Source organism: Chenopodium quinoa, unplaced genomic scaffold (genome assembly GCF_001683475.1).
Source record: "Chenopodium quinoa cultivar QQ74 unplaced genomic scaffold, ASM168347v1, whole genome shotgun sequence".
NCBI classification, from domain to species: Eukaryota; Viridiplantae; Streptophyta; class Magnoliopsida; order Caryophyllales; family Amaranthaceae; genus Chenopodium; species Chenopodium quinoa.
In genome coordinates this window covers 1,504,485-1,519,947 of record NW_018744988.1, presented here as the reverse complement: position 1 = coordinate 1,519,947, position 15,463 = coordinate 1,504,485, and the positions used below count along the sequence as shown (strand labels likewise).

General features: G+C 35.9%; 2 protein-coding genes across 2 annotated transcripts; one reads left to right on the top strand and one right to left on the bottom strand.

Annotated features, from left to right (window-relative positions):
- Positions 1 to 1,963: 1,963 nt before the first annotated feature.
- LOC110706591 (probable protein phosphatase 2C 10) lies at positions 1,964 to 6,356 on the bottom strand. The gene is made up of 6 exons (XM_021884529.1): positions 6,133 to 6,356; positions 5,986 to 6,036; positions 4,635 to 4,874; positions 4,003 to 4,279; positions 2,855 to 3,009; positions 1,964 to 2,561 (listed from the first exon to the last, which is right to left on the bottom strand). The coding sequence occupies exons 2-6, from the start codon at positions 6,016 to 6,018 to the stop codon at positions 2,424 to 2,426; spliced, it is 843 nt and encodes a 280-aa protein (XP_021740221.1). The 5' UTR covers positions 6,019 to 6,036; positions 6,133 to 6,356; the 3' UTR covers positions 1,964 to 2,423.
- An 861-nt stretch (positions 6,357 to 7,217) lies between these two features.
- Positions 7,218 to 7,966, top strand: LOC110706513. Its single transcript, XM_021884432.1, has 3 exons — positions 7,218 to 7,326; positions 7,431 to 7,677; positions 7,720 to 7,966. Exons 1-3 carry the CDS (start codon positions 7,218 to 7,220, stop codon positions 7,964 to 7,966), a joined length of 603 nt encoding a protein of 200 aa, XP_021740124.1.
- The last annotated feature ends 7,497 nt before the right edge of the window (positions 7,967 to 15,463 follow it).

Here is a 15,463-nt window from a genome sequence, read left to right as displayed (position 1 = left end):
GATCTAACCAATAACCCAGAAAAAAAAAAGAATTTTAATCGATTAAAATTTTAAAAAAATCGATTAAAAAATAAATTAAAACAAAAACCCAGAAAATTAAAACAAAACCCATAAATTCCCTCACAAATCGGTGTTGCATGTGGTCTTCAAAAACCCAGAAAATCGAGATTTTGAATGTGGTCTTCAAAAACCCAGAAAATCGAGATGTTGCATGTGTTCTTCGTGATTGTGAGGGAGAAGAAGATCGAAAAATTAAAGAGAATTAGAAGGAGAAGAAGGAGATCGAGAAAGATAAATAGAAATAAAACTGGTTAAAACTGGTTCAGTTTGAGGAGAAGGAGATCGAGAATAAACCCAGAAAGAGGATGAGAGGAGAGGAGAGGAGAGAGAGAAAGAGAAAGAGGTGAGAGGAGTAGTTTTAGGGTTGGGGTGGGTTTAAAAGGACCGTGTTTTTTTTTTTTTTTTTTTAATGGTTCCGGTTCAAACCGGTGGCCTATTTGTTTTTGGCACTGGTTTGAAGTGAACCGGTGCCTTTTACTCTGGTTCAGTTTCCACCAATTTTGTAGGCCATTTTTGGCACCGGTTTGGACTGAACCGGTGCCAATTAGGGGGTGCCTTTTTGATATTTTCTACTAGTGCACGCCCGCGCATCGCATTCCCCAAAACCTGAGCCCGACTTGGCTCGACGCGTGCGTGTGTGTAGTAACACTTACCTCCCACTCACTCAACTAAGTAGTGTTAAGACACTACAATATAAAAACAAGGAAAAACCTTTCCCCCCAATCAATGTGTGATTTTCCCCTTTCATTTGTTTTTCTCTCTCTCTTGTTTTTTTCCCCAACTCTATTATTTTATATCAAGAACTTCCAACATGCACCTCATACACTCTTTCATCCAAACATTTTCAAATTATACACAAACTTAGACAAGATTGCTTGCACACTGCATAACCCAATACTTGTCCTAACATTTGTAGAACTCCATGAAAACAAATTGTCAAAAGCTATTACTCAAAAAAATTGTCAAAAGCTACTGCTGCCAACTTCCCCATACTTGTTTTTCTACCTTTCAACTTATGACATTTAAGGCCACCACAATGTCCAAATTTGTGGGCGATACTTCACCGGCCATTCTAATACATTGATACCCCACCCTATTTTTATGTTGGTTAGTCCATGAACGAGGCAATCTACCACCTTTTACCCTGTCTGTACCGAAAGGAAAAAAAAAAAAAAAAAAAAAGAAATCTATCTCCTGATGTATACTTAGTTTTTGGATTGACTGCAAAAAAAAATAATTTTTATAGAAATAAAACGTCGAGCTGCCCCCAGTTAATATGTCATATTAACAAACTTTGTTAAAATGACTCTCTCTCCTCCCCTCCAAAAGCAATTTCTTCTCTCTCCTTTCCTCCCCTCCCAAAGCACTTTAGGGACTCACTCCTTTGCTCAGCCATAGTTGCACGACCACCTTCGAAGGTATAATTCGGCCGGCCAAACAAAAGACACCCTAGTTGCAAAACATGTAAATTGGGACCATACTAACCCTTTAGGGGAAGGAATTTGCTCGTGTGGCAGTGGCGCTAATGGTCAAAATGGTGGTTCTAATGGTGTTGCAGTGGTCGCGTAATAGTGTTAACGGTAGTACAATGGTCGCATGATGGTGTTAACGAAAGTACGACGGTCGTGCGGTGATGCCGGTTGTCGTGTAGTGATGTTGGTAGTCGTGTAGTGGATGGTGCGTATGATTGTGAGGTGGTGACAAAGGTGGGCTGAAGGTGTAAGTATAGGAGAGAGAAAGGGGGCAAAGCTAAGAAAATACAATAAATACCCTCATATTAACAAGTATTTTCTCCAAAACGTCTAGTTATTGGAGAAAATCCCAATTGATTGGATATAATGCAAAAGAAGCCTACCCCAATCCTCACTCAAATCAATAGAGACAAGGCAATTGGCAAATAAAGTTGATGTTCAATATACATAGTCAACGTAGATTATCACTAATAGAAATCAAATCACCATTACATCTGTACAGTGCAATATCTCTCTAATTGGATAATGACATCATTAATCCACTTAATAATCATCTTTAACAAAGAAAGAAAGAAATTGCTCCATATTCTTAAAGCCACACAGAACAGTACCTAACACCCACATTCCTCCAGTTATTAATAAATCAAATTATACATGACAGAATAACACATTCTGGCAAAAGAATAAATTTATATGCATCAATCTCAAACTTTTTTTTCCTTCCAGGGGAAAGGGTAATTTTTTTTTTCACCATTTTTCACCAAAAATCAATGTCTACAAACAAGTAAGCGTTCCCCCCGATCTTTGCAGATATCAATCAAAGTTGTGTGCAATATAGCATCTAGCACCTGTAATTCAGCTTACTAAAGGACCTTGTGAGCGAGGATTCTATCACCGAAATCTTACTACGATACAAGATATGTCATCTTTGCTATCTCTCTTCAATGCTTCAGATGCTAACTGTTTTGCTGCCTTTTGTGGATCTTTTATCTTTTTTGCAATGTCTACGGCCTCTTGATTAGACATTACCTGCACAAAATATAGCAGTTACAGCAATTTTCTCAAGAACGGAATAACAGTAATAAACAAAATGCACCATTGGAAATGGTCCAGCTAAGTTAATCCAAAGATCTCAACCTTGAGCATTAGGATGTCTAGGAATGCAAACATCATTAAAAGGAAAGATCTTTTACCCCACAATTGGACCAAATTTGGCTCGAACTGAAATAAGTCGAATTCCAAAGAGGCCTGGATATTGGTTTTTTTTTTTTTTTACTAAAAGAAGTGCAAAGCAAATAACAGTACTGAAATCTAGAAATCACCTTCCATAGACCATCACTGGCAAGAATTAGGAGATCGGCATTGATATCAATAGTTATATCTTGTACATCTGGGTCTGAACGGAGATGTGACTTTAGGCTCTTGTCTCCAAAAGCACGAGAAACTGCCAGCTGACCATTTACTCTAGGAACATCTCCTAATAAACAAGCAAAAAAAAATATATCAAGGCAAGTAATTGATATACGAAGCATTTCTGAAGGATGTAATTCCTACTCAAAAGATCCCTTATTAACTCATATACAGTCTTTTTCATTATTTAATAATTTATTAGAAGAAATTCTACCAAGAACTGAAATAAAACAAACATATAAGATTAAGCGCATTCAATAAGTGACAAATGTACAGTTTATAGCACATCAATTGGTCATAAGAAGCTAAACCTAGTTAAGAATTCATCGAGCATATATCAGGACTTTTGAATGATACAAAGATAATACAAACTAGCTATTTACAACCCAATTACTTAATACTGTGGCTGATCAACTCAAACAAGATGAATGAGAAAACTGGAGAAGTAGACAACAGAAATTTGGAAGCAGGAAGATTGCAGAGTTTACCAAGACAGTAATCCATTTTAAGGAAACAAACAAGCTAAGTTCCATGAGCTACAGAGTCCCCTATGACAGCGTAGTATTAGTGTTAATGACCTGCCTTGTTAAGTATCATGCTTTCATTCTTACACTCTCCAAGAATATAATTCTGTTATTTGAACCTTTCAAACTTCTATTGTACATGTCTATCTTATCTTCATCTCAACCAACTTCTGAAAATGGGAGAAAGAAGATCTAACAGGAAGAATACAAAATGCCACCAAAAGGAGGTAAATTTCTACGTATAAAACAAAAATTATACAACGAAGATAAGTGATCTCTCTATAAGAGATAAGACACACAAAAATTAAGTTTTCCATAGTTTTCTACTTATGATGGTAATTTTTGTTTAGCAGAAAACACTGGAAATATGTGCACTACTGACTTGGTTTCACCACGTAGTAAACGTGCAAAAGCTTTTTGTTTATTTTTTAGCTAAGAGCCTTTTGGACTTATGGCGTATCTCTTATCAATTGGAAATAATTATTGATGGCAAAGAAATTGGTAAAAAAAAAAAAAACAAAGGGAGGTCAAGTAACCTGGCATATTTGAGACAAATCCTCCTTTGCCCTCAATGGTCGCTCTGTCTGTGTTGGGCTCATGATCAACCGTCATTTGCAGAGCCTGACCACCTCTTGAGATAACAGCTCTGGAATCTCCCAAATTAGCAACCCATAACCTTTTGCCATTAATAAGAATAGCAGTAACAGCTGTGGAACCCCCTCGGGCAATGTCAGTAGTTTGAGACAGAATATCTTCGTCAGTTTTCTCATAGGCCTTTGGTATTGATCTTCCAGGGTCAACCCAAAACTCTTCCTAAGAAACAATGAGTAGGGAAAATTGTCAAGATAAATGTGATCATCTTTGCAAGAAATTGGAAGAATTAAACAATATTAGCCCCATCCTCGACAAAATAGGCCACATATAATTTTTGAAGTCATATCAAATTTGACTATCACAGCAAACTTTTTATCATTATACTAATCTATACAATATCAATAAATTGTCTTTAGATGAATCTAATATTATGATTTTCACATCATATCTCAATCTAAGTACATTATGATAATTTAAGTCAAATATGGCCTATTATTTATGAATATAGGGAGTATAACTTATTCAAGTTTAAGACAGAGTAAAAAAAATAAAAAAGAAAAACCAACCAACAAACCTCCTTGAAGATATTGCAAAACAGATTTTTCTGGAGGTAGGCAGGTACAGCATCTCCCAAATGACCATCAAATATAGCAAACAGTCCAAGCTCATGTTCTTGCATTGTTACAAACTTCGCAACATGATAATCTTCCATAGGATGGTCAGCTTTTCCCTTAACAAGACTGTATCCGAATGTAACTTGACCTTGAGTGCTTCTTCCTTTTCCTGAAGTGCATGAAATCTGTTGCCCACTGATCTAAAAAAAGCCAAAGCCAAGAATATATTTGCATCACTATCACTGAACACAAGCAATATATGCAACAATTATCACAGTAGATGTCATGTAGCTGATTCTTAATCACTAATCCCTTGCCTGTCAAAATATATACTACCTCCGGTTCTTATTACTCGCAACAAAGGGGTATTATTTGTAAGACATAAAATATTCCTTTGTCGCGAGTAATAAGAACCGGAGGTAATATGTAATTATGGTGTACATAATTTACTTTATTTGTCTCTTAATACTTGGAACACTTGACTTTTGTACTATTCAATCTAATTCATACATGAGTACATGACCACATTGTTTTAGTGTCAAAGTTTTTTTCAATATAACAACTTTATTCTAATCCCTTTGTTTCTTTTCTATTATAATTTTTTTTCCATTTTTCAAAACACTTCAATTCATGTTTAAATACATACTCCATATTACAAAACATTGTTATTGTGAATCTACTTTAAAATGAACCAAACAAAATCTCACTTGTTTCTACTATTTATTGAAGAATTATTAAATTTCCTTTGCATATGAATCATTCTAAATAGCACGATAAAAAAAAAACAAAAACGAGGAACGATGGTCAATTTTGTGCATTGACATATTGAAAGACACAGTATCAACTGTCCAGTATTAAGAGACGAAGAAAATACAGAGTAATACTTGTGTTTTTATGGGCACACTTTCTAGCAAACATAATTTCCATATCAAAATCAAAAGAAAGTAAACCAGATATTTTTCAGTACTCCAACGTAAAAGGCGCTCAATAATAGCAGAAAATCAGGATAAAATCAACTTTTTTTTTGAACTTTTTTCAATTTTAATAGCTGGTTTCCAAATTATAAGGACCAATAAAAAAGTGACACCATTATTCAAACTCAAAAATCAGCTCTATCGCTTTACCAGAAAACCACTTCTGCTGCATTCCAATTAAACCTAAGCTCTAAAACACTAATTATCATACAAATTTCAATTTTAAATAATCTATCAACACAAAATTAATCAAAAAATTACCAGTAGAATTCGAATTAATTAATCGAAATTAACATGTATAAATTTAATCAAAATAGAAAAAGAAAGAGAGAATTACCTCAGAAGAATTAAAACAACAAAGCATATCCATGGAAAATATTTGACGATCCTAACAAAAAAAAATCAAAATCAAAATCAAAGTCAACCAATTATTCATCAAATTTGAGCAAAGTTTTACAAAAATAAAAAGGAAAATAAATATTACCGGAAAAATAAAAGCAAGCAAGAGAATGAACGGTGGTGGAAACGGCGTCGGAGACGGCGGCGATGATGACGACGGAGAGGAGTTGTTAATAAGCGTGTGCTCAAACTTTATAACCGCCTTAAGAGAAAAAAAAAAGAAGGAAAACAAGGAATTTATATTTAATAATTTATTATTTTAACAAGGAATTTATTAATGATGAAAATAATATTTTATAATTGGAAAGGTTTTAGGGATTGAAGAAGAAGAAAACAGAAAATGTAAAAATTGAAAAGGAAATGGAAAATGGGAAGGTGCGGAGTAGTAGTATTCAAGGAAGGAAAGGAAGTACTACGACTTATTCCGTGTTGACTTTTTGGTCTGCTATCTTTTTTTTTTTTTTTTTTTTTTTTTAAATCCTTTTTATTTTATTTTAATATCCTATTTGCTATAGCAACACAAATATGAGATGACTGTGTTTTTTTTTTACTCTTCTACGCATATCGCTTTCTTTTTTATTACTTGCATATATCCTTACCCCGGGTAATCCCGTTTTAAGGGAAACTTGTGATACAAGCTTGAGCATGAGTCTGGATGAATTGGGCACTGTTACATTGAATGAAGATGAGGAAAAGGGAGGAGATGAGTTGGCAGTTAAGTTGACAGCTGGCAAAAGTTGTTGAAAAAGAATAATCAAGTTCTCTGTATTTAGGAAAGAATCTTTCTGTTATGCCATTTTCTGTTATTCATTTTCTGTTATTTGAATTATCAGTGTAAGGCTATATAAGCCATCATCATGATGTAAGAACTTTTCTTGATTAATGAAATTACTCTCCTTCTCTCTCTAAATCTCATTTTCTCTGTTCTATTGTTATCATTGTTTCATTGGTTCACCTCTCGAGAATTCCTTTCTTTCCCGGATTTTCTCTGAGCAACCAATCCAACTCTTGCTCTCATTCAGAGCTGAGTTTGGGCTAGCTTAATTGTCCTGGTCGCATCATTCTGAGCAACCAATCCAAATCTTGCTCTCATTCAGAGCTGAGTTTGGGCTAGCTTAATTGTCCTGGTCGCATCATTGGTATCAGAGCCATACGCTCCTTGGATATTCAATGCCACCACGAAAGAACCCCGATCAGAACACTGATGACACGGAGGCGGTGACAGCTGTTGATCTTCAGAAGCTGGAATCCTCACTCAGATCTCTTCTGGATGAGCAATGTAAGACCCTGAACGAAACTAATAGCACTAATAATCTGAATATTAGTCAAAATACAAATCTATTTCTGAATTGCATGATTTGATGGTGGGTTTGTCTGTACAAGTTACTAAATTAATTTCTGATGTTAACTCACCCATTAAAACTCCTGTGAAAACCCTTGACACTTCTGAACCAGGACAGAAAAATTACTCTCAATATTCTTCTAGACTCACAAAAATCAATTTTCCTAAATTTGATGGTGATGATCTTAAGTCATGGTTATATAAGTGCAATCAGTTTTTTGATCTTGATGGTATATCTGATGAAAATAAGATTTCTCTTGCTGCTATACACTTAGAAGGCATAGCCCTGTTATGACATCAGAATTTTATGAAAAATACACCACAATGTAGCTGGACTGAGTATGTGGCTGGTATAACTGCTAGATTTGGGGATATCTATGATGATCCTATGGCTGATCTAAAAGCTCTTAAGCAAATCGGGACTATTCAAAAGTACCATGATGCTTTTGATGCTTTAGCTAGCAGATTGAATCTCTCTCAGGAATATTTAATCAGTTGCTATATTGGAGGAAGAGATTCAGCTGGCTGTGAGAATGTTCTCTCCAACCACATTACAACAATCTCATTGTCTAGCTAAGCTACAGGAAGCAGCCCATAAAGCTAGAAAACCAAGACCTCAAACCAAACCTCTCTTACCTACTCCCCCTAGACCCTTCCTATCCACCCAAGGATCCCTTTCCACTTGGAGAGGGACCAATTCCACTTATAATAAACCAAACACGAACCAGCTAAACACAAACCCAAACACAACCAGAAAAACTTTAACAGCTGCGGAAATGAATGAGAAAAGAGCCAAGGGCCTTTGTTTTTGGTGTAATGAGAAATATGAATTTGGCCATCAATGTAAGGGAAAGAAACCCCAGTTCTATCACATAGAAGTAGGGGATGATTCTGATGAGGAGGGGGAGCACAATGAGAATGAGATGGATGCTGAGGCTGAATGCGCTCAGATCTCTTTACAGGCTCTAGATGGCAATACCACTTTTCATACCATGAGAATGATGGGGCAGTTTGGAAGGAAATTGCTTCATATTCTCTTGGATAGTGGCAGCACTCATAATTTCATAGACACCTCTACTGCTCTCAAATCACAGTGTAAGGTGGAGAACATGTCACCTAGATGGGTGAAAGTAGCTGATGGGGGCAGGATTAAGTGTGATGCCAAGATTAAAGGGTTTACATGGAAAATGCAGGGTTACACTTTCACTGCAGATTTGTTACTGCTACCCTTGAGTGATAGCAACATGGTATTGGGAATCCAATGTTTTTCTACCTTGGGTCCAATATTATGGGATTTTAAGAATCTCACAATGGAATTTAAGCTGAATCAAAAGAAGGTGAAGCTTAGAGGTGCAACAAACAAGAAATTGAAGGGCATACAGGCTGACCAACTCTCTAAGTTGCTGCAAAGGGAGGGTGAGCTGTCCATGATGCAGTTAGTAACTGAAGATTCAGATCTCAGATTACATTCTGAGATTGAGGAAGGGGCATACAGTCAGCCAGAGCAAGATGCTTTGTAGTCTCTTTTGGGTAGATTCCCATAAGTATTTGCTGCACTTGCTGGGTTACCACCTAGTAGGGAAAGATTCGACCACCAGATACCACTCAGGGAGGGAACTGATGCTATTAATATCAGACCCTATAGGTATCCAGCAACTCAAAAAGATGTTATTGAGGAGTTAGTGCAGGAATTAATGGAGCAAGGGGTAATTAGAGACAGTAATAGCTCTTTTGCTGCTCCAATTGTGTTGGTGAAGAAGAAGGATGGGGGATGGAGAATGTGTGTAGACTACAGGGCACTAAACAAGGCAACTATCAAATACAAGTTTCCCATCCCAGTTATTGAAGAATTATTAGATGAATTGCAGGGCACTAAATTCTTCTCTAAGATTGACTTAAAATCTGGTTATCATGACATTAGGATGCACCCTGATGATGTGCACAAGACTGCATTCAAGACCCATTTTGGTCACTTTGAGTACTTGGTGATGCCCTTTGGGCTAACTAATGCCCCATCCACCTTCCAGGCATTAATGAATTCTGTATTCAAACCTTATCTCAGAAAATTTGTCTTAGTTTTTTTTATGACATTTTGGTGTACAGTGCTAGTTGGCAAGAGCACATGGAACATTTACAAGCTGTATTGGAATGCATGCAGACACACACATTGCATGCTAACTTGAAGAAATGCTTTTTTGGAGCTACTTAGATACACTACCTGGGTCATATTATCTCAGAGCATGGAGTTGCAACTGACCCTGAGAAGAACAAGGCTATTACTGATTGGCCAACACCTAAGACTCTCAAACAACTGAGAGGGTTCTTAGGACTGACTGGTTATTATAGAAGATTCATACAAGACTATGGCAAGCTTAGCAGACCTCTGACCAATTTACTCAAGAAAGATGCATTTCACTGGGATGATCTGGCTTCTGCACTTTTGACAAACTTAAGCAAGTCATGAGCACCCCACTAGTGCTTGCTTTACCAGATTTTAGAAAAGCTTTTACCATTGAGACTGATGCTTTAGGGACTGGCATTGGTGCTGTTCTGATGCAGCAAGGCCACCCTATAGCTTACTTTAGTAAAGCATTATCTGATCAAAATCTACATCTCTCTGCTTATGAGAGAGAATTGATGGCTATAGTATGTGCTGTACAAAAGTGGCAACACTATCTGATGCTCCACCCATTCACTATCAAGACTGGTCAGCAGAGCCTCAAATTTCTGCTAGATCATAAGATAGTTACACCCCCACTATAGAAGTGGCTATCCAAATTAGCTGGGTTGGAATATGTGATTGAATACAAGCAGGGCTGTGAGAACAAGGTAGCTGATGCTCTCTCTAGAATGCCAAGTCCTGAGCTATCAGCTATGATCATCTCACAAACCAACTCAACTCTCTGGGATGACATACAGGAAGGGTGGAATAAAGACCCTAATATCCAGGATTTGATCAAGGAAATACAACTTGATCCTACCAAGCACCCTCACTATTCTTGGCAGCATAATCAGTTGAGAAGAAAGGGAAAGCTTGTCATTGGGTTCTTACCTGACTTAAGGGATAAGATTTTGCAATGGCTGCATAACTCAGCAGCTGGGGGTCACTATGGGGTGGAAGCCACCCTAAAAAGGGTCCAATCACTGTTCTATTGGTCAGGAATGAAGAAATCTATCATAGAATATGTAAGGAAATGTGCTGTGTGTCAGAAATGCAAGTATGATCAGAGTGCCTCTCCTGGGTTATTACAACCCTTACCTATCCCTGATAGAGTGTGGGATGAGATTTCAATGGATTTTATTGAGGGTTTGCCAAATTCTTTGGGTAAACAGGTGATCATGGTGGTGGTGGATAGATTGAGCAAATATGCTCATTTTGTTGCCCTATCTCACCCATTCACAGTACTTAAAGTGGCTCAGGCATATCTAGATAATATCCACAAACTGCATGGGTCTCCAAGGGCTATTGTTTCAGATAGAGACAAGGTCTTCCTTAGCAACTTTTGGATAGAACTCATGAGACTGCAAGGTGTCCAACAGAAACTTTCTACAGCTTACCACCCCCAGACTGATGGACAGACTGAGGTGCTCAACAGATGTCTTGAATCTTATTTGAGATGTATGTGCAGTGATTTTCCTCAAGAATGGGCTAGATGGCTGCCTTTAGCAGAATATTGGTACAACACCACATATCATTCTGCTACTAAGATGACTCCTTATGAAGTCTTGTATGGACAGACCCCACCCATGCACACACCCTATTTGTCTGGCACTAGTATGGTTGAGAGTATGGACAAAAGCTTGCAGAAAGGGAAGCCACTATAACAGTGTTGAAACAGCACTTGCATACTGCTCAAAATAGAATGAAGCAGCAAGCAGACAAGAAAAGAAGTGAGAGAGAATTTCAGGCGGGGGATTGGGTTTTCTTGAAGCTGCAACCTTACAGACAGAGTTCTGTAGAAGTTAGGCAGAACCAGAAGTTGGATGCAAAGTATTTTGGGCCTTATGAAATTCTCAAGAGAGTAGAGCAGGTGGCTTACACTCTTCAGTTACCTAGCTCTTCAAAGATACATCCTACCTTCCATGTTTCTCAACTTAAGAAGTATGTAGGTCATATTCCACCCACCATTGACCTCACTCCTATCTATGCTCCTGATCAGTCCATTCCTAAAGTGCCTGAGAAGGTGATAGATAAAAGAAGTGTCAAACGCCATAACCATGCTGTGATTCAATGGTTGATTCAATGGTCAAATTCTGGTCCTGAGGATGCCACTTGGGCAGATGCCATAGAGATTGAGCAGAAGTATCTTGATTTTGATCCTTGGGGTCAAGGATATTCTCGAGGGGGAGGTATTGATACAAGCTTGAGCATGAGTCTGGATGAATTGGGCACTGTTACATTGAATGAAGATGAGGAAAAGGGAGGAGATGAGTTGGCAGTTAAGTTGACAGCTGGCAAAAGTTGTTGAGAAGGAATAATCAAGTTCTCTGTATTTAGGAAAGAATCTTTCTGTTATGCCATTTTCTGTTATTTGAATTATCAGTGTAAGGCTATATAAGCCATCATCATGATGTAAGAACTTTTCATGATTAATGAAATTACTCTCCTTCTCTCTCTCTAAATCTCATTTTCTCTGTTCTATTGTTATCATTGTTTCATTGGTTCACCTCTCGAGAATTCCTTTCTTTCCCGGATTTTCTCTGAGCAACCAATCCAACTCTTGCTCTCATTCAGAGCTGAGTTTGGGCTAGCTTAATTGTCCTGGTCGCATCAACTTGTCTTTCGAGTTTGTATGCCGAGCCATGGCTCGTACGTAGCGGATGTATTGTGTGGCGGCCTGGTGCAATGATGGTGTAGATGTCAACTAATTTAGATTATTAATTATTTTATTATTATTTTATTATGCATACGTACAGAATATCCTATCATATTATATCATATACGAAATAATTAACGCTAACACTTGGCATTCCAACTTGTCGCCAAGTGTCACGTCACATTGGATAGATTTAAATAGATTTTGTTAGAGGACCAACTCAACCAAAAGCTTAACCCGATGGTTGAGGCCCAGGAATATGTTTTATACTCTATCACTCCCCCTCACATGAAAGGCCCTTTGGGCTTGAAATGTGGATGCAGCACAGGCCCTCTTATACCCGGCGCGAATCAATTCCACTTTAAAGGAGGGGTGGATGAGATTCGAACCCGTGACCTCTATGTCACGTTGGCTCCGATACCATGTTAGAGGACCAAGTCAACCAAAAGCTTAAGCTGATGGTTGAGGCCCGGGAATATGTTTTATACTCTATCAGATTTCATAAGATAAAAAAAGTTAGTTTATAATTATATTTAGATAGAATTTTAGGATAAAATTGTTAGTTTAGAGTTTTATTTTCAATAAAATACCAATATTTCATATGTACAAATTGAATTATTATTTTATTCAAAAAAATTATTAGATTATAATTCTAAAAATTATCATATAATTTTTTTTATATCACAATATTTTTTGGAGCAAAGGAAACAGTACAAAGCATAAAACATACCTTTATAATATATACTAATCGGTTAAAATAATAATATACTTCACAATCTAATAAAAATTTATTTTACGTAGAAGACCTGTCAATTAGGTCGGGTCATGAGTCATCTCGGATTGGATCACTTCAGGTTACAAGTCAAGAAATGTTAACCCTTGTCCAAAGTTTTGGGTCAGGTCAACCCAACGAGCTTTGAACATTTATTTTATTTTATTTATTTATTGCTAATTTTTTATTTTTTAATTTACTAAATTGAACATTTCTACCAACATTATTATTAGTCATTACATGCCTTCTTTTTTTTTTTTGAAAAATAGTCATTACATGCCTACTAGATAGCAAATCTTCACAAAAGAACATCAAATCCTAATTAATTTTGTATCAATGATATATTAAATTTGACCTATAGATTAAAATTTTTCTTTAAATTCAATAAACAACCCGCGCATCGCACGAGGCACAAAACTAGTACTCCCTTATAAGCAAACCTATCTTCACAAATGATCCCAAGGTTGGCTAACCTATCTGCAACCTTATGAATTGCCTTTTCTAATTTAGTTGGTAAAGTTTGTATGAGGATATAATTTAAATTAAAATTAAATATTGTATATGATTTAATTTTTTTTTTCTTAGGTTCGTTTGGCATCACGATAGTTTTTTTTGTTTTTAGATTTTCAAAATCATATGATGTATGTCATAATAATAAATCAATAATTAGTCAAAATTATTAAATATACGTAGTATGATAATTTTGAAATTTTACAACAGAATCGTGGAAACAATGATGCCAAACAAGAATTTGAGCGTTTCTCAACTCTCAATTTTACTCATGTAAATGGTTCTTCATTATTGTTCTTAAATCTAACTTCCACATATGTATGCTTCTTAGCTATATAGTTCTCAACTCTCAATTTAACATATTCATGCTTCATCATTGAAATGTTATTAATTATTAGTAGTAAGCATGATTAGCCTTTGTTCTTGTTACCTTAAAGAATACGTTTCAAGATTAATTAATAAGCATTTGCAGGTGATATTGCTTATACCTTTGTGGCATTGTCACAATGTTATTTTTTTCTATCATTAGTAATCAATAATTTTCAGTACTGTGTATCTAAGACTATTCCTTTTCTCAATTAAGAATCCCAAATGAGCAAAATGAGTAAAGATATCTTTTAATACATGGTACACTTAAGGGCCTGTTCACATTTACTTAATTTCAGTTCAATTCAGTTCAGCTCCAATCAGTTCAGTTCAGCTTCAATCAGTTCAGTTCAGTTCAGTTCAGCTTCTAATTTCTCCCTCTCATAAAATATTCATTTCAGCTCAATTCAGTTCAGTTCAGTTCAGTTTAGTTCAGCTCCAATCAGCTCAGCTCATTTCAGTAAATGTGGACAGACCCTAAGTGTAACATACTCCGTATTTTTTAACATGATAAGAAAAAAGTAAACATTAGGAAACCCTTCTCACGAGAAAAATTCCTAATGCATAGTAACATATTCCGTATATATTGCCATTTGCGAATGATAGATTTGTGGAGATATAGAGTATAATTCTACTAATGATATAATTGACATTTATATCTTTCATCTTAAGTAAAATGAAAATAAATTTCAATCTTCATCCCATATAATAAACGTCACACATTTCATAATGTCTTTATTTCCACGACAATATCACATCACCCGTTACCAATAGTTTTCATCCACTATTTCCTTCAATAATGATATTGTACAAATTATAATCTAACATCATATAGTCGACATAGAGCAAAAGTAAGTACGGACTACGGATTACAAGTTTTTCATAAATAATCACATATTATAGATTCATATTGACCAACCGACCATGAAACTTATAGACGAAATGTAGATTTGCAATCATTATCAATTATCAAACATGGTACCCTAAAACCAGCAGATATTAAAAGATTGCTTTTGGAGTGCTCATATCAAACATTAGAAAAGTCTTTGAAGACAAACTTAACAATTTGTAAGACTAAGGTTAGGGGTTAGCTTTTCTTAGGCGGCTCAAGTTGACGACCGTCCACGCTAAACAAACCATCCAATGTCAATCAGATCGTTTTACTCACTTCGTGTTTTTTATTTGTTCTATTTTGATTTGACATGTTTTATGCTTGTCACGTTTGTTGATGTGCAACTTTGATCCTAAATTTAATCAATTTTGTAATTGAAAAAAAAAATCGACGTGAATCTAACAAGATTAAACATGTATAAGGAGTAGCTATGATCAAATTAAATTAAATAGATGATGTCAAAAGTCAAAATGAAACAAATAAACGCGTGAGATATTTTTTTGTTAGCTTGGAAGTTGCATAAATAAGAGGTAACATATTACATGCATTGTTGCATCATTTTCATTGTCATACCACTTGGGTCAATATCCTCATTCTAAAAATAGTAAGGATGAATTACATTGCTTAGTGAGAAAGCAGTGGTATTGGTTCACAAGTGCTAAAGTTATCCAGAATTTATTCTGAATAGCCAATCAATGATGCTTCCCTGAAATTCTG